Source organism: Anguilla anguilla, chromosome 13 (genome assembly GCF_013347855.1).
Source record: "Anguilla anguilla isolate fAngAng1 chromosome 13, fAngAng1.pri, whole genome shotgun sequence".
Classification (NCBI taxonomy): Eukaryota; Metazoa; Chordata; class Actinopteri; order Anguilliformes; family Anguillidae; genus Anguilla; species Anguilla anguilla.
Genome location: NC_049213.1, coordinates 25,846,756 through 25,868,939, shown reverse-complemented (window position 1 = coordinate 25,868,939; position 22,184 = coordinate 25,846,756). Strand labels below are relative to the sequence as shown.

Here is a 22,184-nt window from a genome sequence, read left to right as displayed (position 1 = left end):
GAGTCACACAAATCTGAGAACCGCCCTTAATTAGGGCAACTTAAACTAGACTTACAGAAAATGCAAATGCAAAATTTCACACCAGAATGTCTACAGTATACATTAAAAGCAAAATGAATGAACAGACACTTGTGCACTTTGACAATTACATCAATACTCCAATTTGCAGTACTAGCAGATTTATTGTGATGTCTCTGGAATCCACATTCCCCATTTCAAAGATACCACCTAGATATCATACAGTACAGCATAGGCTCAATTTACAACAGGTTAGCTGCTAAACAATTTGGTGTAGACACTTCCATGAAGAATTGCACAGAAGCCTAATTGAGCCAGTTTACATTAGTTCACTTTTAAAAAACAAAATTAAATTAGGTGGATAATATACAATCGCATCCCATGCACACACTATGTAGTAGAGGAAGACCATAGTGTCCCTAGACAATGATGGATACTGAAGTCTGCAGGCAAATAAGCAAAGTTGCTGTTCTGTTCTCACCATGTATTATGCTCTTAAACCAAACAAAAAGGACAATACTTCAAGTGGTAGACAAACTCTTCAGAAAATTAGCCTACAGCCACAGGGAGTCCCCACATACTGTAGGGAACCATTTAGGTGTCTGGTCTTCGTGGGTTGAGACTCCCATTTCAGTCAAAAATGGGTCCTCACTCATCCTGTCCGGGGTGTTGGAAGATACCGGCAGGCCACATCGCTTCCCTTCAATACCTTGGACCAGAAAGGGATGGGGGGTAGAATTTTACTGCACTGGTTCAAAATCCACAGAATATGCAACAGTAGTAAGCACTGGTACTAGTGGCCAGATGGTGTATCAGACAATTTTGGCTTACAAAGTCAGGCAGTCAACAATGTCGATCTGCTGGGGAAAAAAGTTCAGTCATCATTATCACCATTGACCATGCAGATCTAGAGGCCAATAATCTACCTACATTCCCAACCCATTTTCAAAACAGCATAAAGGCGGCTGTATACTTACGTGTTGTGATGGTCTTTCTTCTGGTATATGGCAAACTGCCATCTGAGAATCCCCCACTCTGCCACTGCAGGAAGCAAAGCACAAATGACTATGCATTCCACCACAAGGCCAACATTGACTATATGCAATTCAGTTGGCGTGTCAGACAGGTTTGGCTTAAATCAAGAGTCAACAGGGTCGATCTGCTGGGGAAAAAAGCTTAGTCATCACAAACACCAACTTCATGTTCAACGGTTTGTAAATTCCCTATTTGCACTTATGTACTCCTATACACCTTATACTTAAGTGGTGTGCAACATACTTACAATGTCACAGGAAATAGGGGTCACAACTGGCCAGCTTCACATGATTCCTGGGGGGGGGGGAGAGGAGAGATGGTTTGCAAATATTTTGCACATACACAAAAAGTGCATTCTTCAAATGGTGTAATCAGACAGGTTTGGCTTTTAAAGTCATGCAATCAACAGTGTCGATCTGCTGGGGAAAAAAGATTAGTCATCACAAACACCGATCAGACTCGTAAATAGCTCAAGAATTCTTGTTCTCACCCCGATTAGCGGAGGGTGGTAGCCTTCTCAAGCGCCTATTCCAGTCAAGGCCCGCTGAAACTTCATTTTAGTGCAGTGCTGTGGGTGAGAGGTTCAACGTTAGTTCAGAACGTTCACTACCAGCGGCATGCACACGTGGTGACGGCTGGTGTTTCAGAGGTTTTGGCTTAAATTCCTGAGCAATCAACACTGTCGGTCTGCTGGGGAAAAAAGATAAGTCATCACGGACACCAGCATTTATGTCGAATCACGTTACAAGACCACTCATACCATTAGGCAAAAGACCTTTCCCAATTTTAAAATCATTAGGGGGCGATTCGCCTAAAGGCAGCCCGAGTACATCATAAGGCAAATACTTGTGGTACGAAAAAAATGCAAGGAAAAGCACACGATCAGTTACGCCGCGTTGTCTGAAGAACAAATGTGTAAACCCACCAATATGGACGCCAAAGTTTCTTGCGTGATGGCCGCCATGGTGACATCCCCCTCTGCATCGCACCAGATTCCTACAATCGGTTCTTAAAAACAGAAAACAAACGTGAGTTACTTACCCAACTTGGCGTTTAAAGATGGTGGGGTTTTTTTTGTTTTTTTTAAACACTGCTAAAGCAAATCAGATGTGCGCACATACTGCACGCGAGCTAGTCTATGAAGCTCATTTACCTACTTAGCTAACAAGCTAGCGAATGACCCCGCACACGTGGGCTATAACTGAAACATTGGTGGAAAAACTGCTGTAGCAAAGTCACGGTCCTCGCAAAATGTTATAAATGTTTTAAAAATGACTACCTATATTTATAGCGTAATGTAACTAATCGACGTTAATTGTAACGTTAGCCAGCCTTACTGCAGAAGTAGAAGAGTTATAGAATGCAGCACTCTCAACTACTCGACAGTTAAGAGAAAGTTTCCCAAATCATATAAAATCTCGCAAAACTTGGAACGTTAACGAGATAGCAGAAGAATAATAACTGCTATATTTACGCAATATTACTACTGAAGGTCTGCTATAGATATGACAGCGTGACTGCAGTGCATCCTCTTGCTACTCACCTTCGTTCCTCACTAGCGTGAAAGAGACGGGAAAAGCATGTGCGCCGGTTTAAAAAGTCAGGACGTGTCTTCTGCGCAAAAGCAATGGCCAGAATGCATTATGGTAAATGGAGTTGTATCCTCCGTGTTACTTAATCAATCAGTGTTCTCGTAGCCCATCAATGTACTCTGATTCTGCCGCTGTATTTGATACCAAACGTCAATGCATTGCTTATTGAACAGCAATTTATTTACCAAGTTACCAGAAATTGAAACAAGCACACGATAATTGATCCTCACGACATATAGAAAATGAACCTTGAACTATGCGTCTTTGAAATAGTGATTGATTTTACTCATTGCTGTGTTTTGCACCATTCATATCCCCCCCCTCCCCCCCCCCCCCCCCCCCAAATTTGTTGGATGGAACAAATTTGTTTTCCATTTCTCTCAGTCCCCAACACCCGCAGGATGAAATTCCACAGGCCCTTGTCTGAACCTAAATGCTAAAAAACTTTGAACTTCTGCTTGTTTTGTTCCTACGATTGCCACGTGGGGGCAGTAGAAACCATGGTAAGGTACTAATTTATTCTGTTGCGCTCAGCGTGTTGTGGAAAAAAGACATTCAGATGCAGGCAGTGAAATGCAATCACATTGCACAACCTGTTGTAAATGAAATCAAGTGTAAATGAAAAGCAATAAACAGACATCCATGCACAGTTAAAACTATTTAACATCAATATAGACACATAGAATACTTCATAAATCAATATCCTAAATAAATATCTAAATGAAGTCACATAGTTGGAATTGTTTGTATAGAGGCAAATTAGGAAAATGAGTTTGACATTGCAGATGTGACCCTTTCCACCAGTTACTGTGGAAGCGAGAGCTGCATCATGGCACTTCAGGTTGTCTAAATTCCCATTATTGCCCCGCTGTTTGGTCGCTCCTGGTAGGTGGCCTAAGACCCACTTCTTGGAGTAAGTGAGGTCATTTTCCAATTTGTGCTTAACCCAATGGTATTATTTGTGCCCTATCTGTACGCGTGGATAGTTTTGTATGTGTGCCTGCGTATCTAATCTACTTCGGGTTTAAAATTACTGGTGCAGTTGGATGCCCTTGAAGATCGCACTTTACCCGCCTATGTGTGCAGTGTTCCACCTTATTTCTGCAACTTGTAGCCTTCTACTTATTGTAACCTGTGTGTAGTGGACTGAATCCTTTAATGTGTAGTGGCATTGTTTATTTGGGCTTTGTGCAATATTCCCCCCCTTTTGGGCATCATGCAATATCTTTCCTCCACAATTTGTATTCAATTCATCATTCTGGAAGTAGCGTTGGAACTCCTCTGGGTTTGCATAAGTTAACTAATGTACAGCCTGACCTTGATGTGTGTCTTACTTGTTTATAACCATGTCATTTAAGTAGAGTGTGGCTCATGGCATTATAAATTAACTTGAGCACTAATTTGGCTACCCCGCTATATTGCCCTTTTTTAACTTTTATGTTCTTGTTGTTCTTGCACAAGTTTACAGGAACTTATATTTTAATACAAAACCAGCCTATGTCTTTATTCATTCAATTGAATTGTCGGTGCAGAGAACCTTGGCCTTAACCTACATTACGGAGGGTCTCCCACCCTTCTAATTGGGAGTGGCATAATCCAGTGCATGGTATCAATCCTCGTTATATGCTGTGTGCCACATGTATAATACATATGTACATATATTTATGTTATCTGCTACACACCGCATATCCCTTTATGGCTGGGGATGGATGATCAGGCATGGCCAGCAAAAGTATCCAATCCCAGAGTTGTATTTGATACCAACTGTTTCCAGGACAGCACATGGTCCTGATTAAATGACTTGGCTTCACCTTATAGGAATTCTCATAACAGAAATTTGTTCTTGGCAAGTAAGCAAGTCAATTAAATAGAGTTCTGAAGCAGTTCTACCATACCTTATGAAATATGAAAGGAAAGTGCATTTAATGCCTCCTCCCATCTCTCTGCTGCTAGCTCCTCATGCTGTAGTGACAGACAGAAGTGGGTGAGATGTCTTGGTGAGCTGTCAGTACATGCCCACAGTTCAGTTCTGAACTTTCCTTATTTGCTATACGTGAGAATAGACACGCACATAGCTCATACTATTACAGAATCCCTTTTCTGGTTTTTCCTCATTGTTTCCTGTAAGATTTTTTTTTCTTTGTTTAATCCTAGCCTCTATACAAACATTTTAAATTTGCTGTCTCACAGCATAGCTGCTCAAGGAATTGCCCTTGACACACAAAATAATTAAATATTCAAACACTAACATTAATTTAAATTAAACTGAGTGCTAATCCATATTAAACATGCATGGGATGAATGAACAAAATAGCTGAGACGTGCCTTTTTCTCTCATTTATTGTTTCTGTGCACTTTCAATAATGCCATTGCGTCACTAATGAAATGGCAGATATTTTCCAAGAAGTGTAAAGAAGTGTATGGTGTTGCCAAATTAACAGTTGTCAGACCTGCTGAACTGGACCCCGTAATGTAATGTAGGTCAGCATACAAAGTGGATCACAGGGACCAGTGCTGCTAAACACCCTTTAATGCTCCCAGACCCTGGCTGATAACTCACTCTATGCCTTTCAACAATTACCCTTTCAGTCTGAAACAGGACACCCACCTGCCACAGTAAACATAAAAGGTGGACTACGTAAACATTAGAATCTCGGAGGCACATGAACCTTGCCTTGGGCTCATTAAACTCTGCTATAGTGACATTTGTCTCCTCCCTGTCTCAGTAGTGTGCTCTGAGTTGAGTTTGTGAAATGTCTGGTCAGGTCACGTTTTGTGAAAAAGGCAGTAGCATGGGTGCATAGCCGGCAGTCCTTAGAGCTTATTGTTCACCAGCTGTGCAGATCAGTAGATCCTAGGTAAGCATTGCGATGCTAGGAGCGATCAGATAAGCATCTCGGCTGCTGCTATTGGTGCATTTTACAGGTGTTTTTGAAGTGAGGAACTCCATTGTGCCTGGCAGGAAAGGCTACGTCATCGGGCAGGTATGCGCTTACGTTGTCTGTGGAAGGTGTGGTGAAAAATAAACCTCTCTTTGTTATCCAAAGCTAGGTCACAGCAGGTAGCCATGACAACATTGAAGACGTGTGATGCGAGGTGTGTCATGCAGAATTGATATAATTTAGGCGAGGAAGGACCCTAAAATGGAAATTATGACTGATGAATGACCTCATCTGTGCACACCCACTAGATGGCTCACTGTGAATGACCACACCTGTCTGTACCTACACCTGCCAGACTGGACATTGCCTCACCCGTGCCTAACTTCATCAGTCTTCATCATCTGCCTTTTTGCTATCTGTGTCGTCATCAGTACTTCAGAGTCAGCACAGCCGGGCATCTGTGTGGGGTTTAAATGGTGTGTGAGAGGGGCCGTAGCCATTGTAAAATGTCCTGTCTGTTTGTGACATTTCCCCACTAGGGGGTGATCCTAGACTGAATGGCGATCTCTCTTGTATGCGCTGTCATTCTGTCTCTCTTTGGGCATGAGGTTACTTTCTGCCTTAAGATCAGCATATCTTGTCACAAACAATTAGTTTGCAGCACCTACACTTTAATGACAGAAATTTAAACAGTTTATCTGTGTTTGTGTATGGGAAAAGGGTGACTGGGGATGAGTCAGCCAGGGACTCGAAGCTAATTTTCCAGATATTTAGGTGAACGTGTAAACGACGCAATGACTTTATATACAGATGCCATTTTAGAGCATCATGCTTATGTAAAAATGGACCCTTTCCATACTTGAGGCACAGTGTCCCCACTCATTCATACACAAACACACACATGCATACACACTCACACACGCACATACACACACTCACACACACGTACACACACACACACAGACACTCGCACACACACACGTACACTCACATGCAAATACACACACTCACACACACACGTACACACATACACACACACAGACACTCACACACACGTACACACATACACGCATGCACACACAAACACCTGCACACACACATGCACACACGGAAACATCCTGATATCTTATTTTTGAAAAAGATGGCACAGGAATAAAACATATGAATAATTAATATCCTTTATTTAATTTTCAGTCAGCCAGGGGGAGGGGGAAGGGGGGCATTGCTTAATAAAGAAATAGGAAGAGCGTCAGATATTTAGAGATTTCTTTTCTAAGACAGGTTCAGAGTAACATAGTTACAGCTCCGTAATGCTACATGCATTAAAGGACAGAATGTCAAACACAAATAACAGTTTAGAATGTCAATAGGAAGAATCAACGTAAGAGACTTTACAAAACCAAATTTAGACTTACAAACAACATTGTAGGAGGGTTGAAGTAGGTATGTAGTGTGAGCTGTGATTTCTTCTTTTGAAAAATCCTGGAAATAGAAGGGTATTGGTGGCTTTGTAATAATTATTTATTTAGTTCGTTTTTGTATTTGGCTGTTTTTTAGCAGTTCTTTAACACTTTAAAAGAGAAATACCAAAATAAATTGAAAACCAAATAAAACAAGTCACTTGGATTGTGCTTTCCATTTTAAACATGACATTTATAAGACTTCCTGTGACCATTCTGAAAAACAATAGACCTTGCTAAGGCCTTATCTACTGGAAAATGTTTCATGTTTAATGACAAACCGACTGTCTCCAGGTGGGGCTCCTGTATAAAGTGCAGAGTACATCTTCTTGATATGAAGTAAGATTGACTTATATAAAGTGCCCTTAAAGAAAACAATCAAAAAAGATGTCACAAATGAGCTTTGACCAATCTTTTGCAGCAGCACAAGTTTCCCTTTGTTCAAAAGGTTAATGTTGTTTTATTTAGTAACAGGTGGAGACAGGGGAACACAGTAGATTTTGAGTAGACTTACAGCGTACCTTCATAGGGATGGGTTTTCACTGTTTTTGGAAAAAAAAAAACGAATCTTATTCCAGTGCAAAAATGTGTTAGTTTGCCCAACATGATTTAAGGTGACATCACTAAATGATTTGTACCCAACAGACCCACCCCACAGTCTCCATAGCTTTGTGGTTCTGGTATGGACTCAGCATGACAGCATGACAATTGCATGTCCACTGATCATACATCAGTTGCCACAGGTGAACTTTGAAAGCACTGTAAGAGCGGTTATCTTGTGATGGTGTCACACCTTTCTCATTAGTCTGATTTTTTCTCTGCCTGTAACTATACGGATTGGACAGGTGGAGGAGTACAGCATGAAAGGAGTGTTCCTTTTGCTTGTGTTACTGTCATTACCACTGGCACCTGAGTGTTTGTTTGTCAGTTTATCCAATTACAGCCCAGTTAAAGTCATCCTTCATTTGAAATCTTTTTTTTTTCTTTTTGGCAAGAATACAAGAGAGCTTGATTGGCATTTCGATAATTGGGGTTGCTCTGATGATGTCACAGAGCCATTTCCCCTCTACTGGCCTTATAATATCCAATGACTGCAGGAGGCCTGTGAAAGATGACACTAACAGGCTGCTGTTAACCACCCACCACCATTTTAAGGTTAAAAAAAATCTAATGACTATCATCAGTTTCCAAAACTGTCAAGTTCCCACGGTACACCTGACAAACAAACACAGGCCTTTGTGACGTGTATTACAATCAAATTCTTTTATTGCAAGATTATAATCCATTTGCATGGAGAAGCAATGGAACAGTTTGTACAAAGATGCCTATGAGAGGTAAATATGTGTGACCTTTGTCGGTCATATTTTTATACTCCTAACAATATGTTGCCTGAAGAGTGCCACTCTGCTACGACAAAGAAGTGCACAACCCCAACACCCCCCCCTCCCCCCCCCCCCCCCCCCCCCCAGAGAACAACACATCAATGCCTAAAAACAAATTATCATGGAAACTGAGTGGTGGCTGGTAGAGTTGAGTGTGGGCCAGAGGAACAGAACATCCTAAAAATTTCCCCATTGTTAAAAAGTAAGGTGACTCAGTGTACTAGGGCAATCCTGTTATTTACAGACAGTAATTTGCAGATTTTCCCTGTCAATTGCTGTCATCTTCTTGACGACATACTCTTCCTGAAATAAACTTCCCAGAAGACAGCTGGTTTAAATTCACAAAGACTATCATAGGTGGGTGACGGGGGTGGGTGAGTGGACTGTAGGGAGGTGGACTGTCAGACATGTGAGCAGGTAGGCTTTTCAGCGGGTGGAGTTCAGTGGACCATTGTCAACCCATTTGCTCTTTTTTCCTAACCCTGTCTGGAAAATGTTTGCATGTGTATGTGAGTGTGTACTGGTCTTTGTGTGTCTGTCTAGGCATGCTTGAGCATACATTATTGTTATTGTTATTCATGTATTTGTTGGCATGCAGCTACTGTGTGTTTGGATTATGTGCATGTGTGACACCTATGTGTACTGCATTTGTCAAATGTGAGGCATGTGCATGCATTATGTGTATGCAGAATTATTCCTAAATTCTTGTGAAACCAGAGTATGTGTAAAAATGAATGATATACTGCTGTGGATTTATTGTGTGTGTGTGTTTCAAAATAAGTCAAGGCACAAAAATAGCTACGTTTTAAATATGCAATTAGGTACATCAACAATGAACTAAAATTTGAAAACCAAAAATGTATATTTACCATTTTCTTTTACATATGTTTTTATATGTTCAACGGTTATTGAATACAATGTTTCACATAGAATCTTAGGTATTGTTAATATGTATTTGCGAATGACAACTAAAACAGGGTAGCGTACAGAATAAAGTGCACAGTTATATTAGAGATATACATATTGAGATGTATTAAAGTGATCTGAAACATTCGCATAGTAACTGGTGGTATTCTGAGACACACTGTCTTTCTGGATGGTGCCAGTACAAGACTAGAACTGAATAAATCCAATAGAGGTGTGTGTGTGTATGTGTGTGAGTGTGTCTGTATGTATGGATGTTTGGCGTGCGTGTATCTTTTCACAACCTCCCTTTCCCTGATCCTTCCTCCCAGAATGCATCACAGCTTCACCCCAACCCTCTCACCCTCAGATCTGCCGCTGTTGGTGTCGATGGGTTAACCTCATGCCCAAGTGTCCGTGGAGATCTGTCACTGGGGAGACAGCCTAACACATGTCAAAAACCACTCAGGCCACCGCCAATCTCCCCTTGACCGACTGAAAGAACGAGTCTTTGGCTAATCACATTGTATAACGAATAAAATTACAGAGACAACAGTCTTCAACAAGCAAAAAGATCCTAGCCAAAGATCATCATTCTCTCATGATGTTCTTTAGTACATACTTTTAAATAAAGCTATGTATTGAAATGCAAGCCTACAAGATTAGTGTAATTCACTTTCCTATTCAATTGCCATTCTTTACAAAATATTTCAAAAAAATATATATTATGCTTCTTATTTCTTCTTTTTTCCCCACCCCCAGCTCTACATGGATGATATGATTCCTTTTGAAAAAAACACTTTTTTACACATATAAAGTCCGAGTGCCTTGAAGAATCCAAGTGGTTTTCATTGTTTTATTTCCGGTTTCCTGACCGTGTTGGGCACATTTTTGGCTTTGACTGAATACTGTGAGGTGAAATATTTTAAATTATCCAGAGAAAGAGAGACCTATGTGTGTTGTGGTGTGGCATGCTGTGTGTGTATATGTGTGTGTGGTGTGGTGAGGTGTGTTTGTGTATGTATGTGTGTGTGTGTGTATAGCACATACATAGACAGTTTATGAGGCTATTTTATCCTGTCTATCCTGATTCTGATGCAGCATTTAAATTATGTAAACTGGAGTTGGAAAAAAGAATAACACCAATACAAGTAAATTAGAAAATAAACAAAACAAATTTCAAATATGTACAGAAAATGCCAAAGTAGTTCTCACATGCAGGGATTAGATCAAGACTGAACTGGAATAAGAGAGGTCATCCTATCTACATTTCCCCAAAAAATATACTCCTCAAATATGATGAAACCAAATGGTTATGAAGTAACAAAGAAAATGCAGATATAGATATTTTTCTGCTTTTGCTTTAGAAAAGATGCAGCTAATTACTGCATATGTACATATACTAGAGTGTATTTGTGTGTATTTCAATGCATTTTTTCTCTTCTCTTAATTTATCATTGTACCTATATGTACACACATGTATATACATATATACATACATACAGTATATATATATATATGCACACACAAATACACCATATGTATACACATACATGCATATAACTAAGGCCAGTTTGAAAGGAAAAAAACCTCTAGGAAGTAAACAGCAAATTTTTTCTCGCTCAGTCTGTTCAATAGTGCCTAAATCTACATTACGTGATTGGACAAGGCAGGGTGACGGTGGCCAAGTGTTCCATCCATGAAAACTATATCTCTGTCTGTGACTCACTGACATGCTCTCTCTGCTTTATTCTCCTGTCCCACAAGCCCACTATTGGCCCTGCCTTTCTCCAGGCCTCACCCCCATGACTGGGATGCCGTCAGACAGCACACAACACTGCTCACTTTACAGAAAGAAAAATAGAGGGATCACATGAGTCTCCCAAAGCTCCTGTCAATCACTGCACAGACTTGCTTGGTCTTCACTGAAGCCAGCAGATATTATTATTGAGCCTTGTTTACATGTCAATGGCTTATTTAGAAGCTTTTCATGCCATGCAGTTAAAGCTCCTGGTGTTTGTGTTACTCTTTCTTCATTTTTTTTCCCCCAGTGTCACTCACCCATCTTGCTTCAGTTCGCTCTTTGAACACAGGACATCCTGGCTCAGATTCTGTCATTGTAGCTGCTGGAACGGGTCCTCTCCCCCTGGGTCATGTGGTTCTCCTGCCGACTGCGTGGCCGTCCCTCCTGTGGAAACATGCAGTTCTGCCCCAGCCTCTTCTGGGCCACCTCCAGGTGGTTGGCACCCCGCTGATGGCCAGTGTTTACACTGAACTTGGGGCTGGTGTTTCTAAGGAGACGCTTGGAAGGGCTGGAGTCAGAGCCGTCTTGCAGATGCTCTTCCTCGTCTGTGTCAGCGTCGATATACTTGCTGATGGACGCGTCGTGGAAGGTGAAGATGGCAGGCGTCAGCCTCTCCGGGGATCTGGGCGGGGTCCTGCTGCTGGCCGTGGTGTAGACAGACACCTCGGGGCTCAGGAGGGAGTGGTCAGAGAAGGCAGAGATGTCAGAGAGGGCAGCATTGCCACCTCCTTGCACAGAGGAGGAGGAGGGGCCAGCTGCCGCCGCTGCCCGGAGCTTGGCCTTAAAGGAGCGTGACTTGAGCAGGTTGCTGAATCGTGAGCCTCGGGGACTATCCGAAAAGAAGCTGTGCCGTGAGGAGCCCCCAAGCTTGGAGCCAGCCTCCAAGATGGCACCCAGCTTGGAAATGTCACACGCAGTCAACATGGGCTCATGCTCCAGGGTGGTCTCGAGCCCGGGACTGGTGCTGACCCGCACAGGATGGCTGGAGGCTGGGCTGTGTGTGTAGCGGGTGGTTTCTGGGAAGTCTGTTGCACAGCTAATAAAACTGTCTAAGCTGGACATGCTCCTCATGTCTGCTATGCCCCCAGGTGTGGCTGGCGGTGGGCCTGTAGGCCCCGGAATACTGCCCATCTCCATCTCATCTCTCTTCTTATTTGCTTTTGAGGGGTCCCCTCTGTCTTTGCTGTTGAGGTTGGGATGGGACTGGGACTTGGACATTTTATTGTACATCTCCTCCAGCTTCTGGACATTGAGGTGCTGTGGGCTGGAGGGCTGGGCCTTGCTTGGTGACGTTGGCTCCTTCTCATTTAAAGACTTGGAGCTGGTCTCCATGGTCATGCGCTTAGCCGCCCACTTCCAACGGGAGGGGGATAGGTGGTTGTCCTGAACCTTTGCCCCCATCTCCATGCTCTCCCCATTTTGTGCCACCACCACGTCCATGAGCTCCACACTGCGGACAAATGCATCCTTTATGTTCATGGACACAATGCTGCCATTCCTTTTGGCCCTTTCCAAGGCCTCCCTTCGCTTAATGGCTTTCTCCTGCCTCTTCTGCTCTTTGTAGAACTCAGAGAAGTTGTTGACAATGATGGGGATGGGCAGGGCGATCACCAGCACCCCAGCAATGCAGCACAGTCCCCCCACAATCTTCCCCAAGAGGGTCTTTGGGTAGATGTCCCCATATCCCACTGTGGTCATGGTAATAGTGGCCCACCAAAAAGAGGCTGGGATGCTCTTGAACTTGGTGCCATCCTCGTCCTTCTCAGCAAAGAAGACCAGGCTGGAGAAGATCATGATGCCCATGGCCAGGAAGAGGATGAGGAGCCCCAGCTCGTTGTAGCTCCGCCGCAGGGTGAACCCCAGGGACTGCAGCCCAGTGGAGTGGCGTGCAAGCTTGAGGATGCGCAGGATGCGCATTATCCGGAAGATCTGCACCACCCGTCGCACGTTCTGGAACTGCAGAACGCTCTTGCTGGACTCTGTCAGGAAGATGGTGACATAGTAGGGCAGGATGGCCAGCAGATCGATGATGTTCAGGGGGCCCTTGAAGAACTTCCACTTGCTGGGCGAGGAGAGAAAGCGCAGCAGGTACTCCATGGTGAACCAAGCGATACACACGGCCTCCACGTGGGCCAGTTGGGGGTTGTCTGTACTCTGCCCAAACTCATCTGTGTCCTGCAGCTCTGGAAGGGTGTTCAGGGACAAGGCAATGGTCGACAGCACAATGAACAGAATGGAGATGATGGCCAGGACCTGCAAGGCAAAGCGCATAGGAGAGATGGGGTATAGTTCTTACAGTCATACTGAACATATCATATAGAATGTACACCATGCATAGCATGTGTACTCTATGTACACAGCCATATGCTTTCCCATTTATTGAATGTAGAGCTGGTGCCCTTGACAAACTGAATTATGATGTGGAACAGTGGCTCAACAAATAAATATGTAGTTTTCCCATGGATAGGTGTCTATAATCATGTGGACGGCCATGCGTTTCATGTACATGTGAGGATATTGTGTTTATGTACCGAAAATAGAAATTATATATACATTTGTTAAATGACATTGAGGATGTTCTATTGCTTCTTCTGTGGAGCTGATAGCTTGAAATTATTAATTCATGACCTACGTATCAGGCAACAAGAGCTTCTTTCTTCTCAATATCAATGAAAGAGAAATCACTAAGTTGGCAGAATAGTACAAGCTGACATTTAATACAAAAGCCCTGTAATAATCAATATCACCGGGTAACAAATATATATATATCAGAAAATAAGGTTGTCTTAGAAATTATTTTACTCCTGTGTTGTTCTCATTATGACCTATTTAAATTCATGGAAAAATAGAACAACTATTGTTTTAAGGAGCTGCTGGTTATGGTGAGATAAAAAAAAAAACAACTAAACTGTATACTCAAAAATAAATGCATAAATAAAGAAAAGAAACATTTCACTATCGCTACATCAGGTTTTTTTTTTTTTAGTGCGGAGGACGTATCAATGAAAAATGTATCAATAAGTGAGATGCATTACATATGCACGTGTGCTGGGAAAACACACACTTTCCATGCATTTCATTCTCTCATTGTTATTAATTCATCAAAGGAAACTTTGGAATTCAGTTTTGATTGATACATTCAATTACAAACTATCAAAATGATAATAATGGTAGGCCTAATGCTTCTGAGGAAAATAAACCAGGTGTTCAAACAGTAACTTTTTCACTGCAACAATTTTTCTAAAGTCATCATGCTCAGTGGTAAAGCTCACCATCTGGTCCAGGGAGTGATTACTAATTTCAGAGGAATATGCGAGCCCCTGGTGTGCTCAGGCACATGAGACAAGATTAAAGCACAGCAGCATTGCGATTTCTCATCTCTGTAGCAACTCCAGCCTCTCTCAGCGAGTCTGCTTCTGTGTCTGGCGAGTGACAGAAAGGAGCTGACTCGACTTGGCATTTGTGGAGCAGGGGGAAGGGACTGATGTCACAGGTGTTGCTGTTGGTGGTGGCTGAAGGGTGCTGGTCTCCCACCCCAGAAATTGTGATATTATGTATTTCCGTGAAATGTATCATTTACCACTCTGTTTCCATGCTACCTCAACCCCAGGCCAAAGAGGTCTGAGAATGTCTTTTAGAATAGATTTGCTAAGTTAGGGATGTTATGAGAGAAATAATCATCTAATGGTGACTATGTGTCCAGTGGAGCGATAAACCACAAAGTAGAAACTGGGCTTAATATATAAATAAAGGGCTCATTTCATGAAAGTTGCAATGTACAAGCTGAGATGTGCAAGATGCGATAGCTTTCTCCTGCTCTGTTTCACATAGAAATCACAATTGCGAGCCACAAATACATCACAGTGTGTTCATGTATGCAATCAGTAAATCGGCTATCTTTCTCATCCCCTGCCTCGTTTTGGTTTTGTGTTGAACCTATGTGTTTGTGTGCAACATTGTAGCACTCCTCTGCTCTACGTGGGCTGGCCACAGGTGTGAAGAGCCAAGGTTCGGACACAGAGGCTTTGCTTTTTCCATGGCATTGTCTGACACCCCCCAGAAAGTTGCCGGCTGCCAGGAAGTACAGAACTGTCAGCCCTTACAAAAAGAAGCTTATAAAAGTATACCTTAAGTATACTTTTTCTGTATGAACTCCCAGGTAGTGTACTTAAAGTGCTCTTTCACTTTACTTCCAGAAATTAACTTAGATCACAATTTTAAAATACTTGTAATGTACACCACTTTAGGATACAAAGTGTAGAAATAGTTAATACATGGTATACTTAAAATACATTTTCAGGAAATACATTAAGTATACCCAAAATGGGCAAATGTATTTTTAGAAAGTATATAAAAATATACTTAAAATAAAAACAAACTTGATGTGCTTAAGTATACTTCTAAAAAATGAACTTTTATGTCCTACTTCTATTACTGTACAATGAAATGAAACGCCATACTTGCAAGGAAAGAATTAAACGTGTGAGAGGCCTGTAGTTTTTATTTGCAATTAGCAAGCGAAGAATTTTCATGACATGCCATTTGAAACGATACTGCTATCTGTGAAAATGAGTGAAAACGCAAAACGCTTTCATTTAACAAGGCTCAGGACAGGCTATTTAGCTTGACGAGGGAGGGGATGGAGCCACACCCCGGAGGCCACTGTCAATCACGCGCAAGGTCACCGTCAAGTCACCGTCTCGGCCTGCAGGATTACACCCTTGCACCGCTCAGCACTCATTAGCTTTAATTAATCCTGGCATGAGCCTGGAAAGCCAGCCATGGTCTTTGGGCCAGGATGGAGGGAGGAGAGAGGGCAGCCGGCCGGGTTGCAGTGCCTGCTGACTGCATAAGGCGTGTAGAGAGTGGAAGAAAGGGTGGGCAGGTCTGCTGGAACATCAATCCATACACTGGCTAACAGCGCAGGAGAAAGCGGGGGCTGAGCATTGTGTTGCTAACAGTGTGGGACAGGATCAATGGGAAGCTCAGGAAAACTGTGGCTAGCTGAAGGTGTACGAGTCTGTGGGAGGGAATCTTAGCTGAAGCCTCTGTAAAGACTTCAATAGTTTCAATGTAGCTAAGGGGATATGAGAGGGATGGTGCAGGGCTATAGAATAGAACTCTCGACTGTGGTATGCCCCTCTCTGTATGTAAGTAAGCCTGCGAGGGCTTACACAAGCAGTTTTTACCTTTAAAAAAAAAAAAAAAACATTTTTTTGTGGAGGAGAGTGGACATTCCTTCCTCATTTTGTGTTTTTTGATTTATTCAAGGAGTATCCAGTCTTATCTTAAAAGGGCCGGTGTGGGTGCAAGTGTTTGATTTAGCCTAGCACCAACACACCTGAAACGACATATAAAGGTATTGATTGAAGACTATGATTGGATGATTAGATGATTGGACACCCTGCTTCAGACAAACAGAAAGCAGAGAGGGTAACAGAGGGAAAAGATCATGGCTGAGAGGACGTCATGGCAGGGGACTGAATCCATGTTCTCACAGGGGAACTTAGGCCCTGTCCACACGTATACGTCGTTTTTTCCCCCTCCGTTAAAAAAAAAAAAATCCTATCCACACGACCGGCGTTTTAAAAAATATCTCCGTCCACAGGAGAACGCTAAAACGATTGCCGCATGTGCAATACACCAATTGCCATGGTAACTGATGCGCGAGTTGACGTCATGACATCAGCGTTTTCATAAAGCTCCGTTTTTCTTGTCCACGCGAAGACAGAGAAACTGGAGTTTTGAAAAATCTCCACCTTGGAAGGCGTTTTCAAAAAGCTTCGTTTTCAGTGACCTAAAATGCCGTTTTCGTGTGGACGGGGCCTTATTTGTGACTAGAGGCTCAGACACACCTCTCACCCAGCATGTTTATTTGAATGCTATAGAGGTGGTAGGGTAGTATAGAGGGCAACAAACTGGTCTTGTAAACCAAAGGTTACAGGCTCCCTTCCTAGGTAAAGCACAGCCATAAGCCTGGATTCAATAAATATTTTAGCACTTTATTTTGATAATAATAACAATAATTATAATATTACATATAATATAATATTTTTCCCTTCACCCACACAGTTTGGCGAGTTCCTTTAGTTAATCTATGCTGGAGAAGATAATCCTTGACTTTTGAATTGAATTATGACTAAAAGTTAAGAGCAAATGTTATTCCTTTAAGCAAGGCTGATTACATGAACTGTCGCACTACATGTTTCACAATGCGAATGCATGAATGGTAAAAATGTAAATTTTAAGTCAGTGTTTCTTAACCTTGGTCCATGGAACCCACTGCTCTGCATGTTTTAGAGGTCTCCCTGCTCCAACACACCTGATTCAAATGAATGGGTCGTTATCAGGCTTCTGTAGAGCGTGATGACGACCCATTTATTTGAATCAGGTGTGTTGGAGCAGGGAAACATCTAAAACATGCAGGGCAGTGGGTTCCCAGGACCAGGGTTGAGAAACACTGTTTTAAGTGATTTAAAAAATGTGTCATGTAATGGTGGTTCTAAGATCCCTTGCCTTTACTACTAATAGTCAGTTATCCCTTTCTTTCACAATGTCCGCTCATCTTTACACATTCTGGAAGGCTTAATTGCAAAGACATTTCAGGGTCAACAGCCAGGGAGCAGTAGGTGAGAACACACGGACGTTTTACTGAGGCACATTAGAAAGGCATGCACACAGCTTAGGTAAATCAGTTAACATTCCGCTTGACTTAACAGGAAACAGGTGTAGAATGTGCACTTAAGCCATTTCAACAGAACTTAAATTAAACAGATGTATCCACTTTTCTTCTTGAGAGTTTTTGCTGAGCTGTCCTGTATTCTGTCCTAAACCGATTGCATTGTGCTTAAAAAGCAACTGTGGAGAACAGCTCAAATCCAGGGCAATCAGTGGAGTGGATGATTTTAGTGTTTATAGAGAGGAAGCACTTTGTGTTCCCATTGCAAGGCATTGATAAAGGCGGTTCAAACTCTAACTGGGCATGTGTGTTAGACTCTGACAGTGCAATGATAAAGAACAGTGAGCTCTTTTAGAGCTAACAGAGCATCCCAGCAGCTCAGGCTCGGGCTCCCTCATGGACAGATCCTGAAGGGAGAGACAGCCCAGGTTCTCACCCTCCCTCTTCACTCCAACACACATTTATCTTTGGGAATAGTAATTCAATTTCAGAATCTTTTGAAGCAGCCCGAGGCTCATATTTGATTGAAGCAGCCCCAGTTGCTCTGTGATGCAAATGCTCATTTCACCGTTGACCTGTATAGATCAGCAAAGAGGTTTTTTAATGCACAAGTACAGAATGACAGATGTGTCATGATCAAAAATATGCGTGTTTGCCTGTGTGTGTGCATATATATATATATTCATTGTTACATCATTGCCTTCAGTACATTTTGGGTCATTTATAACACGTATGTTTACTGTAGCATGTCTAAATCAGTCTATGATGTTTTTACCTGGATTTTTTTCTCTGTTGCATGCATGTGGAAAATGATTACCTTGCAACACAATGTTCCATTAAAATGTAAAAGGGAACACGTTGCTTCAATGTTCACTGATCAAAGCAAGCCTTAACCAGGACGTATGCTCATCAGATCAGGGCCAGATATATTCTGGCACAGAGACGTGAGTGAACTGCATTTAATGAGCTGCTTCATTTAGCACAGGCGGTTGTGCGGTGAGTGACCGCAGGTGCATCTGCGACTGCCGGAGACCATTTGAGGCATGACCAGCTGTCTTAAAGTACTTTATCATTACATTCTGGGAACGCAGCCAGTGACAGTGGACAAACACCTGTACCCAGCACCTTCACCTTAGAAACACCGCTAGCCAGCATGCTGAACACAGAAAAACACTTACCAATATGCAAACAACAGAGAAACAGCACTAACCAATATGCAGGGAACAGAGAAACACCACTAACCAATATGCAGGCCACAGAGAAACACCACTAACCAATATGCAGACCACAGAGAAACACCACTAACCAATATGTGGACCACACAAAAAGTCTACTACCCAGCACAGCCGCAACAAAAAACATCATTACCTAGCTACCTATGTTTGTTCACCACGGTGTCAACTTGACTCAGCCCACTTCTGATCTACAAAGTGCCCCCAGAGACTTTCACCAGAATAACCCAGCATAGAGATAACTCTGCCAAACCCACTCACCACTAAGACAAGCTAAAGCAACAAAGAACTTACAGTCACACAGTGTCATTTTAGCACAAAGCCACAATCACCTCTGGAGCCCACCAGCTCCCAACCAGCAATCCATGTTACTCACAGGGCTACTCAACTGCTGCCAAACTGAAGCCCCATCCTTCACTACGCTTCACTAAACTGATTAAATGCATGTTTATGTCTGTGCAGTTAGGGACTGGAGTGGGTGTTACAGTAGTAGGTGTAGAAGTATATGTCCTTAAGCTAAGCACTATTTACAGATAAAACCTCACACAATGTAGAATTTTATGTATGAATTTTATTTGCTCTGACTAAGCGGCAGAATTATGGAGCTCCAGTTGCTGGGAGATTAGAGGAAGTTATGAGTAATGGTCAGGAATTATGGAGCTGTTAGGTGCTGAGCTAATGTAGCCTGGGGATCTATGGCACACCTTCTGGCCCCCACGCACACCACGCCCCTTCTCCTCCCCCTCAGTAATTAGACTAGAATGTCCCCCTTCCTGTTTGGCCACCCTAATATGTAACGTCCCACTCGGGGCTGTGCTTTATGCCTATCCCTGGAGCGGCAGAGCGAGGTGGGGTGGGTGCAGCCCTTGTGCGGCTAAGCGTGAAAGGGAAGACGGCAGAACAGGTCTCCCAGCTTCACTGCTTCTTTCAAGATCACTGCAGACACGGAGACGGATCAGAGAAGCAGAACCATGCCGCACGCCCACACTTATCTTCTCACGAGGGGATCCTTGTCTCCTCATGTAATGGTGGACGAGCATAAATAGCACGTTCCGTATCTGCCCATCTCTCCCTTAACCGTCACTGGGAGTGGAGTCCAACACCACGGTGGGGCCCAGCAGCCATGAGGCTGGGAGTCTTTCAGGGGCGAGCCAAGAAGTAATGCAAGCCGAGAGTGAGGCAGGGGGAAAGCCGCAGAGTATCGCATGATGGGCGAACGACTCGATTTAGCACAGCTCTCTCAGGAGCAAAGCAAGGAACTGTGTCAAGAGCATCCTTCCACGTCTCACCGAATGTGCTGCTTGTTAGAGGAAGAGACAGGAAGGTGGAATGAATTCATTAATTTACACCAGTCGAGGACCTGGTAAGAAGGGAGACAGCTGTGAGCTGTAGAGAAAATAGAGAGAGGGAGAGAGAGAGAAAGAAAATAAGAATACTGTGTGTGTGCATAGGTGTGCATGTGTGTGTCAAGGGAAGGGAAGAGGGGGCACCATGAAGAATGTTTGTCACCAAAGGGTTAGGACAGTACAGGATAACTATAATAGGATTGAGTTTCTATATAAAGCCTACTATTACAAGAAGTTTTATTATGGTCTTCTTCTGGCTGCTGATCTGCAGCATAGATGTTTATTTATTTACCCAGCACTCCAGAACCTGCCGCTCCGCTTCATGTACGTGCCTGAGTGGGAAGTACGTGAAGCGGAGCTCAAAATATGACACAAAACAATTCTCTACTGGAAGGTGTAGGAAAAAGAGAAGTGGTGATAATCCTATTATGTGTAGTCCTGCTGTAATGGACAGGTGTATTTTCACACTTAAGTTATTACATTACTCCCATAGTTTTTATAGAAAAATGCCCATTAATCCTTTCCAAAAAGTTAATGATACATGGAATGACCTTAAATGGTGGAGATTCATGCTTGAATATGACAGCTCAGAGTAGCATGTGCTCAAGCATAACAACAATTGACGTCTACAGACCCAGTGGTGAGAGCAGACATTTACAGACAGAGTGGTGAGGGCAGACATCTACAGACCCAGTGGTGAGAGCAGACATTTACAGACAGATTGGTGAGGGCATTTTAGTGGCAATGCTACAAAGTTGACTACAGGCAGAACCGTAAAGGCAGTTCGCTGACCTCACTCTGTCATCCTGACCCACATACCCCGCCTCCTTGGTGGGTGTACTGGGACCATTAGCACATCTAAAGCACAGGAAACCTTTTCACAAGCCAGCTGCCACTTGGAAAACACATTAACATCAAGACAGACAGGGAGAGGGGTTGTGGGGGGGAGGTGATAGGAAAGAGGAAAAAGACTGGAGAGATTAAAGGACATGGCAGAGAGAGAAAATGAAGACCTCAAGAGAGCGTGCAAGAGGTGACAGAAGAGAGAAATAAAAGCGCTGAACCAATGAGACTGAGAAAGGTGAGAGAACCAAGAGTGAGAACAAAGACAGAAGAGAACCAGAAAGCGAGAGAACAAGGTTTTTCAAAATGAGAGTTTGAGGTGTCTGTGAGCTGAGGGTATCCTACCTCTTGTTTTTCCATGCCATTTGCATGGCAGACAGTCACATCTGATTCAATATGTATGTTGTTTTTTTAAGAAAAAGGATAGCACACAGTCTACCCACACCAGAAAGTGACAGAACAAGTTTTTTTTTTCAAAATTGTAAAAACCCCAAGATGAATATCTGCAAGCAGAATTCTGTGAAATAATTTTAATTGTACAAAGAAAAACTCTGAGTAGAGCTCTCTGAGTTGAATTAAGCCAATATCCACTACTAATCAGCACTGAATAAAATACTGAAGTTCAGCTATGGGAACATCTAAATCACTCAAACCTTTGTCGTTGCAGAGCCACAAAATACCAAAAGCTGAGCATAGAGAAATGCCCCCTCAGACAGCTGAAAATGAAGCTCTCTACACTAGCAACTATTAACACAAAGCGGCCTCAGGGCAGTACCATCAGAGCACAACACAACACACAACACCAACGAAATGTCATCTATTGAAAAACTTGAACCGAAACACAATGAACAGCAAAGCAGGTCCTGCAACAGAAAAAAAACATAACATGTATTGACAATATAAAACCACTGTGAGCAGAGTTTGGTCATAGAGACCAGCCAGCACAATCTTAACTTCCCAAAGAAGAAAGGTTATGTTCACAGCGCTCACAAAGAGAAAAAAGTTGAA

At 42.8% G+C, this 22,184-nt stretch overlaps 1 protein-coding gene, 1 long non-coding RNA gene and 4 other non-coding genes across 10 annotated transcripts in view; all 6 read right to left on the bottom strand.

Moving 5' to 3' along the window:
* Nucleotides 1-134: 134 nt before the first annotated feature.
* LOC118211718 lies at nucleotides 135-2,678 on the bottom strand. Of its 2 annotated transcripts, none has more exons than XR_004762067.1 (5): nucleotides 2,597-2,678; nucleotides 1,979-2,061; nucleotides 1,544-1,621; nucleotides 996-1,347; nucleotides 135-727 (listed from the first exon to the last, which is right to left on the bottom strand). It is a non-coding gene; the product is annotated as an uncharacterized LOC118211718 (long non-coding RNA). The 2 variants fall into 2 exon arrangements; XR_004762068.1 differs by lacking the exon at nucleotides 2,597-2,678 and adding an exon at nucleotides 2,391-2,413.
* LOC118212018 lies at nucleotides 822-913 on the bottom strand. The gene has a single exon (XR_004762154.1). It is a non-coding gene; the product is annotated as a small nucleolar SNORD12/SNORD106 (small nucleolar RNA).
* LOC118212019 lies at nucleotides 1,128-1,215 on the bottom strand. The gene has a single exon (XR_004762155.1). It is a non-coding gene; the product is annotated as a small nucleolar SNORD12/SNORD106 (small nucleolar RNA).
* LOC118212021 lies at nucleotides 1,415-1,507 on the bottom strand. Its single transcript, XR_004762157.1, has one exon. It is a non-coding gene; the product is annotated as a small nucleolar SNORD12/SNORD106 (small nucleolar RNA).
* Nucleotides 1,688-1,778, bottom strand: LOC118212020. The gene has a single exon (XR_004762156.1). It is a non-coding gene; the product is annotated as a small nucleolar SNORD12/SNORD106 (small nucleolar RNA).
* Nucleotides 2,679-10,236: 7,558 nt separating the features above from the next.
* LOC118211426 (potassium voltage-gated channel subfamily B member 1-like) overlaps nucleotides 10,237-22,184 on the bottom strand; it is a 37,243-nt gene continuing 25,295 nt past the window's right edge. For all 4 annotated transcript variants that reach the window (XM_035388620.1, XM_035388621.1, XM_035388622.1 and 1 more), the window contains one exon: nucleotides 10,237-13,329. In XM_035388620.1, the coding sequence (XP_035244511.1) occupies nucleotides 11,377-13,329 (1,953 nt within the window). In that variant the 3' untranslated portion in view covers nucleotides 10,237-11,376. The remainder of the gene's footprint in view (nucleotides 13,330-22,184) is intronic.